Here is a 13,830-nt window from a genome sequence, read left to right on the forward strand (position 1 = left end):
ATTCAGACTAATAAGGGAGTAGCCCATACTAATAGCGAAAACGCAGAAGCTCTAGCTGACAACCTGGAAATTCAGTGTAATCCCTCTTACGTAAACCTGAATATCAATCTTATCTACAAGATTCACCGCCGAGTCAAGCAGGTGCTACAACAACAAAAGGATAACTCAGAACTCATCACACCCACCTCTCCAGCAGAAGCTATAAACATCATAACCAATCTGAACAACAACAAGGCCACAGGCCCAGATGGCATCTCGAGCAGAATAATTAAACTACTCCCCAGAAGAGCCATTGTCCAGCTAATCAGCATAATCAATGCCATCCTCAGACTCAAGCATTTTCCTATAAGTTGAAAAACGGCAGACACCATGCCATTCAAAAAGATTGGAAAGAACTCTCAACTCCCGAAAGCTACAGACCTATCAGTCTTCTACCCAGCCTTGGAAAGGTGGAGGAAAAAGTCATCCTTACAAGGCTTCAAACAGCAACTGATAAGCTAGAAATTATTCCGGACGAGCAGTTTGGTTTCAGAAAAAAATCACAGTACTACTCAACAAATACACCGACTGGTGGAACACATTACAAAAGGTTTCAGCTGGATCCTCCACACAGCTGCAGTCTTTATAGATGCTGCAAAGGCTTTCGACAAGGTATGGCATCAGGGTCTTCTCTATAAACTCATCAAATACAATTTGCCAATTAACCTTGTAAAAATAATTAACTCTTATATAAAAAACAGATTTATACAAGTCAAAATAAATGAAACTCTTTCAACCAGACGCAAGATCTTGGCAGGGGTGCCACAGGGCTCACCTCTGACTCCCTGCTATTTTCTATCTACATAGCTGATATCCCTAAAAACTCTAATTCAACAATCACTGCGTTGTATGCTGATGATACTGCTTTATTAGCAAGATCTCGCAGCCCCAAACTAGCTATCAGTAGACTTCAATTGAAGAAATCCAATTTGCGATTCTAGAAATTCAGTATCCATTTATTGGAGAAATGGTTGATGGACTGAAGGATCCAAGCAAACCCACTGAAGAGTTCAGCCATACTGTTCTCTAAGAAGAAATTTCAGACCAATAAAGACATACACTTGCTAGGAGTCAAAATTCCATGGCAGAACGAAGTAAAATATCTCGGTGTGATGGTTGACAAAAAACTTCAGTTCAGCAATCACATGAAGCACGTAAGTTCCAAGACATCGAAAGTAATCGCACAACTCTACCTCATGATCAACAGAAGAAGCAAACTGGATACCCTGAACAAACAACTCATATACAGGATGGTAATACGCCCAGTCATCACTTCCGCATCTCCTGCATGGAGCCATACCTCGGATACAAATATTCTAAAACTCCAGAGGATACAGAGCAAATGCCTGAGAATGATCTTGGACGCCCCATGGTTCATTAGAAACTCTCAGATTTACAGAGAAGTCAATACTCCCTACATCACATCCTTCCTTCGTGACCTAGCAAAAAAGTTCTTCGCCAAGACAAGCAATCATCCAAACCCCCTGATCAGGCCTGCTTCAGATTACGTTGAAGCAGAATTCTGAAAATACAAAAGACCCAAGTCAGTTCTATGCTCAGCTGAACACAGCTAATCTCACTGCCCTTCCAGGGCGAGCTTAAAGCTCAATAACTCTCCACTCACAGAATTTCCTCTCAAAGAAAGGGGAATATGAAAAGTATTTATGCTTCACCCATCAAACCAGTAGCGTTCTGCGAAGCAAAGAAATTACTAGCACTTTTTTTTTTTAACAGAGTTGTTATTAATTGAAAGTTAGATATTCTTCTTCTGTTAAGAGACAAATTACATGATAGTGTTTTCAACTACGGTATTTCAATACCGACAAACTTACATAGAAAGTAAGTTTAGTAGTTTTTTTTGCAATTAATAAATATTAAAGGTGTTTAGTTTCAATAGTTTGTTTCTTTATTATCAAGTCGTTATCCTCTGTTATCTATTGAGAGCGAAATATCTTATTCTATGAAAATACGAAAGAGAAAGAGAAAAAAAAATAACTCCTACTATTTTTGAAATATAAAAAAAAATCCAACGGAACTAAATAACGATTTTAAATCATAACTTTCAAAGCTTATTAGTGATAACAGCAACCCATCGAAATGGTTTACATATACAGTCGCTCGTATAACGGGAGAATAATATATGTACGCACACTACTGGGAGCTGTTCACCGAGACATCGAGTGAGGTCTCATAATTTACGCATGTTTCGTCTGTGCCCCGAAGGAATAAACAATGTGAAACGCTTCAGAAGTCTGTAACTAAATCTTCGAGAAGCAGCGAAGAACTCAGGTGAGCCTCTTGGCTATAAGTAACAACGAGTCTTACAGATCAAAGAAACTAAACACAAGGGAGTATTTTCTGCTCTTCAAGTTCGGTTATTTATTTTTATCGCCATACGAGTAGAGAATTTACACCCGTAACGTACATTAAACCTCTTCACAATATATGGAATAGTTATCTGTTCAATATTTTAAATATTGGCTACCACGTATCTAAATGGAATAATATAAAGACGATAAAGACGGCAGGAGGAAACACTTCCATTTGCAGTTCGTAGTAGAAGAAGCTTCTGATGATCGCCAAAACAAACTTACGAGAAATTGATAGAAAACAACTTTTCACGAGCAGCGAATATCGTCATTATGAACTAAATGGGGTGGTTCTTAGAAACAGTTCCCGTAGGGATCTCATCATGTATTGCACTATATCAAAATGTATTTCTAGTGCGAAGAGTGATGCGATTCCATAATATGAGAAGTACAGAATAATTTGATGTTCAATCTCATTCGTATGATATTTATGTAGCTTCCAACCATGAAACGTTGTAAGCGTATAGTACATTAGTACTATGAGTGAAGTAAGCGTATTATTTTTGTTGGCTGCATGTCTTCCTGCCGGTTTGCTTGGATGAAAAATCTGTGTTTCATGAAGAAAAACACTGCAACCTCTCATATGAGACAGTCATACCTACTTGGAAGGCTCTTATAAAGATTCAAACTCAGGTCTTTCTAACCAAACGGCAGTGTTGATACCGACTGAGCTTCAGAAGCTCTAGAGCCAGCTGAATTTCTCTTTTCAAATGTCATGATATTTGAGAAAATTAAAATTGCTTAATTTCTACAGTTGTATAGTTGATTGATTGAGCGTTAAGATTGTTTGTCAGTACTGTTCACTGTAATTCTCGAAATGATTTTCTCCTTTTCTGGAGAAACTTATCCCGAGAAAAATCCTCATTCTGGAGAAAAACGAATATTGACTTTTCAACTACCGTTGCAGTAGTTGGTTTCATTTCCTACGGTGGCAGCGAGTCTAGAAATTCAAGTCATCGCCCTTCAGCTTTTGGAAAAAAGTATACACCTTTTACAGACAGAATATAGGTGGCTATTAATTAATTAATTGTTTTGCTAAACAACCAACAACCAGCCAAATGTTTGCTGTTAGCCTGTTTCTTTCTAATCCATTAGTTTTCCACAGTTCGTTCGCGTTTACGCTAACAGATTAATGAAAATGGTTAAAGTGGAAGGTTGACTAATAAAATAAATATCCAGCAGACTAACAACACATTACCATATCGGAAATGATTGGATTCGGTTAGATTAATTAGAGTTAACGCAGAGACAATTAAAAGTCAAGAGACGAGTGCATTATCTGTCACTTGCGTCACGGTTTATTCACTTTCAGTTGGAAAAAAGTTTTAGAAAATATTATTGTCTAAGACTGAGTTTAAATTAGGCATATATAAATAAGTAGATGGAATTAAGAATATATAATTAAGTACATTCAAAGTTTGCTATAAAGAGCACTTTACCCCAATACTGCCACCACTGTAAAATCAGTTAGAAACGACCTCTTCCGTCGGAAACATGTTTACTAAAAGAAAGTATCTCGAGGTTCGCGAGAAAAGTCGAGATGATTTGTTAATTATAAAGTAGTGCGAAAAATGGTGAAGCATACTAAGTTTTCTTTGTCTTTTCAACAGTGTCGACATTGCAGAAGAACGGAGATGTTTACATATCGGCACCGGTAAACAACATAACCGAAAACAAAAAAATTTAGAAAGTGCGAGCTTCAAACGACGATGAAGTATCGCTTCAACGGTTCGCCACACAAAGAAGTGCTGGATTCTCAAGAGACGGTCCGATCTCGAAAGATGAAGTGGAAAAATTTGCTAAACAATGTTTGACTCGACGATTTTATGTGCAACAACGGTTGGGTGGATAATTGAAATCGTGTTTATCATTAATTAGTTTTGTTTTTAATTAAGGGGAAATAAACAGTATTTAGTATTAAGTGAAAGGTTTTAAAATTATGGACAAAGAAACTGTGTTTAATATTAAGTCTATGGTCGTTTATCCAAGCATATTCATACAAAGAATACCTAGAGATGTAATTATATTATTTTTTTCTCTCTAATATTTCTCTTTTTTATCATCTATATTTTACTGAGCTATTGAAAATTTAAAAAAAAATAGCAATGATTTAACTCATTACTGACATAATGAATAATGTTTTTGTCCGTCTCCTGGTCTCAATAGACATAAAAGCGAATTGATAACTGTCCATGATACACTTCATTCTTATCTAAATATTAGGTAGAAATATAATTCTCAGTTACTCTTACCATATTCCAAAGACTGAATCAACACTCTTTCGGAAGTAGGTCCGGCGCCTTTACTATTGAAAGCTTGTACTATAACGCTATATTTAGTGAATTTCTGAAGATTTCCCAGGTCCGTTTCTTGTGCCACTCCTTCAACAGTATCTAAAGTTTTGTAAGCGTAGGGTTCCTTAGAACCTTCAATTTTGTAACCAACATAATAACCCTCTACGGCACCATTCTGCTCTTCTCTGAGAGGAGGCTAAGGCACAAATGAAAAACAGAATAAGTGAATATCAAATACAACAATGAGAAATATAATAAATGAAATCGACAATAATGCTTGTATAGAATGCTATATATGTCTTTTGCTGACAACAAGTTAGACTACCGTTGAATTTTAAACTTCTAGCATTGTTTAGTGGATCAATTTTATATTTACGCTTGTACGCACACAAGGATGTCCATTATCCACACACACACACACACACACACACACACACACACACACACACACACACACACACACACACACGCGCGCGCGCGCGCGCGCGCGCGCGCCATTAACAACAACAGCAAAATTCACTCATGGATTTCAAAAAAAAAAAACTGTTAATGGAAAGATTAAGTAGTATTGAATACAATACAGTTTTTACATGATATTCATCAGTTCTATATAATGAAATAAAACCCACTCTTTAAATAAATAAATAAATAAATCGAATCACTCTGCAAGAAATATCATTCTTAGGAAGGGTTAATTGCTACTATTGAGATAATCCGCCACCTGGCGGCATTCTAAGTTTCATTAAAATTAAATTATTATTGAAATATATAATTATTTTTTATGCCTACCAGAGAAAATTAAATAATATTTATAGCGTTTAATAAATCAATATATGTGTGTATTAGATGCCAAAATTAAAAATTAAGGGAAATAACTACTTGAAAATAACACTTCTCAAACTAAAATACATATTCGCATAAAGATTGTTCTTTATACTGTCCAGAAATTAAAATTTGTGCTAAAAAAAACAAAAAAACTTTTTAATTCTAGTTAAACTTGACATTTAATCATGATAGAGAAGCGTAGAATAACATGTTAAAAATAAATTAAAACAGCTAATTTTCTCTTTTTCAATTTTTAAAGTGTTAATGCAACTATTGAGATAATCCGCCACCTGGCGGCATTCTAAGTTTTGTTAAAATAAAATTATTATTGAAATATATAATTATTTTTTATGCCTACCAGAGAAAATTAAATAATGTTTATAGCGACTAATAAATCAAAAGATGTGTATATTAGATGCCAAAATTAAAATTTAAGGGAAATAACTCTTCTTGAAATACTTGAAAATAACTCTTCTCAAACTAAAATACATACTGGCATAAAGAATTTTGTTCTTTATACCGTCCAGAAATTAAAATTTGTGCTAAAAAAAACCAAAAAAAAATTTAATTCTAGTTAAGTTTGACATTTAATCATGATAGAGAAGCGCAGAATAACATGATAAAAACAAATTAAAACAGCCAATTTTCTCTTTTTCAATGCGTGGAAAACTGTCTGATTTATAGATGCTAAATAGCCAGTCCGTTTTTTGGTGTGGCAAAGTAAATGAAAACGGTGAAGAGCGATCTTATCTGCAACTTTCTTTTTTAATAATCGTTTAAGACGAGGACATTTACCTGTGCCATTTTACAGCAAACTAGTTAGAAACGTTCAAGTCAGCAGTAAAAGTTGAGCTTTATATTTGATGCCACTTTGTGCAAAATAAAAATGTTAATCCGAGTTTTTAATCAACGATGCAGAGTAATGAAATTTACAGTCAAAGTACACAGACATATCAGAGTAAGTGCCTTACCTTCCAAGAGACCTGCAGAGAGCGTGAGCTAGTAGCTATTACTCGCACATCCCTGGGCGGACCACTTGGAGCTAAGGAAATAAAGTTAATTAAGGAACGCTTACTTTTTGGTCATAAAAAGAAGCTTCAGTGAGAAACTTTAATAACATTCTAATATTTACAGAAACTGTGAACATTTTATTGTCTTTTTTTTTTCCTTAATGCACAGCTCGTTTCATCTCAAATGAAGTATGACGTAAAAGACAACGAAAGAAATTAATATTTATATGATAAATTAATATTTCAAACTTCCTATTTAGTCGCTTGGCGAGATGCCCGAACGTGCCCTTCGCAGTTAAACTTTTTTTTTTAATTTTTGTAAGTTTAAGGTATTAGATTTAAACGTGTCTGTGAATTTTAAGTAGTTGTTGGCGATGTTTAATAATTTCGGTCGTTCAATTTCTTCAGTGTCTGTGCTTTAGCGTTGAAAATAAACTAGACAAGGAAGTTCTTTTTGTATAGGCTTTCATTTCAGGAATGTTTTCCTTGGCATTTTGATATTTCCGCACCAACATGACATCGTGTGTTATCTCCATATATCTCTGTTACAGGAATGTGCTCTGACATTTTCACAAGAGGGACGCCTTTATTATAGGAATGTGGTGTGGAATTTTTATATGAATTTATCAAAATAGCATTGCCTGCATATTTTCCGTTTTTTTTTTCTCTTTTTTGTCGAAAGATCTTTTGCTTCTATAGCAAGGTTTCCAAAATATAATCCACAGTTCGAAGATATGCGGTATCCCATATGCAAAAAGGGATCTCTGCACAATGCATTTTTGTTGATATTTTAGATCTTCAATATCTTTGAAGCAATTTATATGTATTGAATTTTAATAAGCATAGCTTGAAATTTGAAAGACAGACTGTATAAAGTATACAAATTATAGGAAATAATTGTTCTTATTGTAAAATTAGCAAAATATTAAGATAGGCAAACAATTAGCAAACTTAAATAGTACAATTAGTAGAAGTGTAATGAAAACCAGTCAGGAGATCAAAGAATAATTATACTGGTATATTTCAATAATAATAACAACAATCAAAGAAAAACTGTTTATAGGTGTTTCCCCCCCCTCCATACAAAGGTTATTTGCAAACCCATAATGCATTTGTACCGCCCAGGGTACAAATACATTATTGTTTGTACCCTAGGCGGCTAAGGATTTTTCTTTTCTGTTTTTTTGTCAACTTTATATACAGGGTGTTCGGGATAAATTTGACAGTTTCGTAAGGAAAAAGAAAATCTTCTTTGTATCTATTAAATTTAATGAATTGACAAAAAAACATTACAGGCAGAGTTAATTACAATACTATCAACAAGATTTACTCAAAATAACCACCATTAGCATCGATCACAGCTTCAATTCTGCTTCGGAACCTCGAACAAGCTGATGCTACAGTCTCCCTGGGAAGGGCCGCAAAAACTGTTTTAATTTTATCCATTAACTGGGCTTTTGTATTACTGGAAGTGCGATTGGTGTCTTTTTCAACTGCGCCCCATACAAAATAATCCATGGGGTTAAGATCTGGGGAGTTTGGAGGCCAAACATTTGGACTGGTGAAGTCGTAGAAATTTTCAGACAACCATTTTTGACTTTTCCCAGAGGTGTGGCAAGGGGCCGAATCCTGCTGCCATACATACGGCCTACCATTGGCTACCCTTGTTATCCAGGGCTTGACTACAGTTAGCAACTCCACGAACAAAGCCCGAATTCCAATGCCAGGGTTCTTCAACACCTGTTCCTGCAGATTTGCGAGGAATTCTGCTGTACGAACGCAATCAGATCGTCTGCTAGGGATCTTTCTTCTTGCTACATCCTCGTAGTCACCATTGCAAGTCTCTAGTTCATGCCTGATTGTTTTTACTGTATTCAAGGAGCATTGGGCAGCAGTCGTAATATCCTTATTTTGATGGCGGGCACGAATCATCATGATACAAGTTATTCTCTTCCATGATTCAGGTGGGTTCCAGCTATCCATCCTTTCTGACATCTTGTATATGAATGAAGAAGGGTCCAAACTTTTAAATGAAGAGAAGTGTGTGTTAATACATGTAACTTACGGAAAAATATAATTAATTATAAATATGTCAAATTTATCCCGAACACCCTGTACACTGTATATATACAGTATATACTGTATGTATATACTGTATATATTTATATATGTGTGTGTGTGTGTGTGTGTGTGTGTGTGTGTGTGTGTGTGTGTGTGTGTGTGTGTGTGTGTGTGTGAGTAGAAAGTATTTTACCTTGGGTATAATAAATGTTAAAGATACCAAGCTATATTAAACCTGGTTTTACTCCATTTCCCAAGTAAGCAAACAGACAAACAAGTCAAGTTTGCGCCCCTGCAAGTGTTGCAAGTCTACCTGATCCTACACGTAGTGCAAGACCAAGGCAACTCATGGTAAAAGTAGAATAAGCTCTGATCACTAATCTTAATATTTACCCTTAATGCAAAGCACATCTCCTGGAGGAGATGTATGATGTTTTGTAATAAAGGCAAGAGGCTACTACCCAGACCGGTTTCGACCTTTATTGAGGTCTCATCAGTGGGAGCCAGGCTAGAAATACCAAGAATTTAGTAATAGAGATCTTATAAGTATTTTACCAGAACAAGTTACCAGAGCTTGGTATCTTTAACACATATATATATATATATATATATATATATATATATATATATATATATATATATATATATATATATATATATAATATCCCCTTTAATTTAATTACTGTATATATATATTTCCTACTTGTATATTTATTTTTGTCAGGAACTTTGCCACGCTTCCAATAAGGAAAGCTGTAGCCTTACATCAGGCGATGAAGTACATCTCCTTCCTAAAGGCAATCACAAGCATCGATGCTCACAGTAGGATTCGAACCCACGACCTGTCCGTTGGAGCGCGAATATGCTAACCACTCGGTTAGCATATTCGCGCCATTTGTATAGTCATGTGTACCGAATGCCTAATAAAATATTTTCTCGAATTTTCCAGAAAGGAAGAATAGAAGAAAAGATACCACCCGGGAGGAAATAAATAGAAAGTATAAGAAAGCTGAACTCTTATAGATATTTAAATCACTTTGCTGCAGATATATTGGGCTGTAAATCTATTGTACATGTAGCCTAAACCCGCATTAGATGGATGATGATGATGATTAGTATAATTAAGTGTTAAATTTCAATCCTTTTAAACTGACTATACCGAAAGGTTTGATCTACATTTATTCAAATTTAGTGTAAACAGATTCTTCTTCATTCTCTGTCAATACTGATTTAATCTTTTGAATGGGAGACGTAGGCTAGAATAACGGCTAGTAATGCTTTGTATCGATGAGCAGGGTTTCCCTCTCTTAAACACTGGGTTTTTTTTTTCATTCCACGAAACAGTCATGCCAGTCAGAGAATACACACAGTTCATTAGACATGGAAGATTGTACATACGGGATTAAACGTTCCTATCATTATATGTGTTAGGGCGATTAATCCTATCTACAAAGTTCATACTTTACAAAATAATGGAAGAAAATCTACACTCAAAATTATTGATAATTTTATAAAAATTTCTCCTCCTTGTTTTGTAAAACATAAAACGCAAGAATAACTTAAGATGCTGCTATGAGTTTGAATGCCTTCTACTGGTACATTTATAGCAAATATACTTCTTAACAGACGAATGTAATATATCAAAAGAACAAATTATTTTTCATGATTTAATTCAGCCATCATGTAGCTGTATAGAATTCATTTTTGAGTATATATACCTACCCTCTCCATCGGTGGTAGCGATTACATTTTCACTTAAATCACTACTTCCTACGGCGTTCTCCGCTCGAAGACGGATGTGATACACGTGCTGAGGCAACAACCCTTGGAGTGTGTAGACGCTGCTTGATGGTTCGACCATTACAGTTTTGGCATTTGTCCAGGTCTCTAAAAATGTATCATTGATAGCTTGGATTAAGAACTCAATTTATTTAGGAACTCAAGAGCATTTCATTCTGCATTATACATGGCAAAGATGAATTTACTTGCAAAAAGATATAAGGTTGAGGTTTAGTTTGCTTTTTTGTTTCAATTATTTTCTTTTTTTGTTCATGAGTTTAAATTTATCTCAATCTCAACGTTATGCAAATACATTACGTTTCGTTTTGGATTAAATAATATATTGCTACAACTTTCCTATTAGGGCTAAAACAGTCAGTGTTATTTTATAAGAAATTGTAATTGCAACCTTATTTTTTGTTTGAAAATATAAATATAATTGATGAATCATTTGTCTTGTGTGTTCAGATTGTTAGAGAACGTGGCTATGCTTTTATAGTTGATTGTTACAGTGGATATAGTTTGCAAGGCTGATTTAGTATCAACTGCTGAGCTGTGTATACAGTAGATAGTTCTATTCACATATCAGAGGATTATGCAAAAATAATATAACATATTGAAATAATAAATAATGTGTATATAATATATTATGAAAATAATATTCTTCGTTAAATTATAAGTAAAATTAATATTTGCTAATTGATAAATAATATATAAATATCGCTTTAAAAGTACACCTTTCATATTATTATAGAATTTAGTATATAAAAACATGCACGATATTAACATGCTGATTAGTGTGATGTCCATTTTAGGACTTCCCGGGTAACAAATGGCAATGCTGTAGCCAATGAAGTTTAACTGAGGTTGGGCTGTTGCTGTTACCCTCCTGCCATGATCAGAGCTTTAATTGCTCAATAACACCTTATCCCTACACTGTCCTCTACAGGTAACGGGGAAGATGAAAAGCATTCTTGCTTCGCCCCTTTAAGCCAGTCCTTATAAGGACTATAACATGCTGATTGACGTCAATGAGTTGCAAAATTTTGCGGGGTAATTCGCTGTAAAAATTCTTATTTAGTTTTAACTGAAATGGTATTACGGACAAGAAAAGAATATGAGTGTATCAATAGTGGAAATGTGTGAATTTCGTCGTACTTTTAAGGTTAAGGCAAGGTCATATTTTTTATCAGAATATTTTCAGATGCCATCTTGTTAGATGTAAATTTTTTTCGAAACAAACCAAAAGTTCCCTTGACAAAAAATGGGTTTTTAGAGTTCAGTAACATTTGTTTTATACTAACATAATTCACTATATATTACAGTATCGTGTATAGATAGTTGAAGTAATAATTAAGTTACCATGCGTTGTGTAAGATTTATACAAAAAAAATCACCAGTATCTTCATTAAATTAACTCTCTATGACCAGCTTAGACGATCATGATATGAAATTCTGATATGAAAACGCACTTCTTTCGTTTATTCAAATCATATTATACTTCTACACGTAAGTAATCGACTACAACCCTTTTGAATTTTTTAAGTGGACTGTTGTAAACAATCTGATGGGAAAATTAGCAAATAATCAAAATAGGCAGAAACACGGAAATTAATAAATATATTTCAATAGAGAATCCCATAGAACATAAAATATTTCGCTATTTAAGTAAAATATTCAGTACAGATGGCAAATTAAATAATAAAATAGAATCGATTAAGCAAAGCTGGTATTGTGGAGAATCAGATGAATATGGAATAAGGAAGCAAATAGTCTTGTAGCAGCAAACAAGACTGCCTCCGAATAGAATTATTTATATCTGAGATATAAATAATTATATTTCTGTCGCAAAGATTATAGATTACAGACTTACCAGTTCTGAGAGAAATTAGGGGAGCGATGAGACGTCGTCAAAAGTATTATGGTGTATTTACAATGAAGATATTAGAAAGGAACGACAAGGTAAGCGGGTTTTATTGATGCCAGGATGCCATCTCTTTCTCTAACCGTCCTAAGGAATTCTGCGAAAGAGAGAGTTTAATGCATTTACTAGCGTCTCAGAAGATGGAAATATAAGAACGAACAATACTGGAGACTTTACAAATAACATATTAATTCGGAAGAAACTGTTGATAGGAAGCAAAACAAATCTACTGTAGAAGCCCCAAAATGCGAAAATAAAAAGAAATTATGTTACAGAAGCTCTACAAAAGTAGTCCTTATAAGGACTGGCTTAAAGTGGCGAAGCAAGAATGCTTTTCATATTCCCCGTTATCTGTAGAGGACAGTGTAGGGATAAGGTGTTATTGAGCTATTAAAGCTCTGATCATGGCAGGAGGGTAACAGCAATAGCCGAGCCTCAGTTAGAACTTCATTGGATACAGCATTGCCATCCATAACCCTCCGAGGGTTTCATCCATCCTTCCCCCCCTCTACGAAAGTAATTGATGAATCGTAACTATAAAGGCGAGGATGAAAACATTTTAATTGTGTGTAAGATATTTACAGAAAATAATAGTTTTTTTTATTAGAAATATCAAAGAGAGTAAATTTTTAGTGATAATTATAGATTTCTTTTATTTTATATTAGTTTGGAAGCTTAGGAGGAAGATTAAGATAATGATGACATTAGATAGGAACAGATAGTGTGACATCTTAGTGGATGAAAGAAAATAATATATATTTTGATATCAAACAAATCTGTGGAGACGTATACCAATATAACCATAACGAAACGTTTTTTGGCGTCAGTGATAACTCAAGCTTGAAGGGTTCACATATTCCTCGCCTAATTATCATATTTATGTGCTATCTGATTAACTTATCAATACATTTTTTCTTTGATTATTCACGAGAAGAATGTGGACAATTAGCAGCCGTCTGTTCAAAGATCAACAATATAATAATAATAATAATAATAATAATAATAATAATAATAATAATATATACCTGCAGAACTTTTGTATTCCAGAAGATATTTTGTTATTGGACTGTTTCCACTATACGGATGAACCCATGCAATGGACAGGCTACGACTCCCTCTGCTTGTCATCTCTATTCCATGTGGGCGATCTGGCGATTCTGTTATGACATTACAAATAGTAATTTAATTAATATGCTGAGCAAATTTTAATACAAATTTTAATGCTAGAGAAATTACAGTAATTGTTTCATCTAGTTATCTAGATAGTAGGAAAGCTAAAGTCACTTTCTACGGCTTTATATATATATATATATATATATATATATATATATATATATATATATATATATATATATATATATATATATATATATATATATATATATATTAGGATAACCAAGCAATTTTATATGCTTGGTTATTTTAAATATGTATATATATATATATATATATATATATAAACTTCATTGATTATAATTTAAATAACCTTAAGGTATTATTAATACATTTTGATATTATATTTAATTTAT

General features: G+C 33.9%; 1 protein-coding gene across 1 annotated transcript in view; it reads right to left on the reverse strand.

The window, feature by feature from the left end:
* LOC150097490 (cell adhesion molecule Dscam1-like) overlaps positions 1-13,830 on the reverse strand; it is a 231,674-nt gene that overhangs the window by 22,504 nt on the left and 195,340 nt on the right. The window contains exons 14-17 of the mRNA XM_090407226.1: positions 13,327-13,458; positions 10,321-10,485; positions 6,499-6,569; positions 4,661-4,898 (exon numbers count right to left, since the gene is read on the reverse strand). Of these exons, the coding sequence (XP_090263352.1) occupies positions 4,661-4,898; positions 6,499-6,569; positions 10,321-10,485; positions 13,327-13,458 (606 nt within the window). The remainder of the gene's footprint in view (positions 1-4,660; positions 4,899-6,498; positions 6,570-10,320; positions 10,486-13,326; positions 13,459-13,830) is intronic.

The sequence above is a fragment of the Typopeltis vanoorti genome, chromosome 17, assembly GCF_054136105.1.
Source record: "Typopeltis vanoorti isolate ZY-2024b chromosome 17, IOZ_Tvanoo_1.0, whole genome shotgun sequence".
NCBI classification, from domain to species: domain Eukaryota; kingdom Metazoa; phylum Arthropoda; class Arachnida; order Uropygi; family Thelyphonidae; genus Typopeltis; species Typopeltis vanoorti.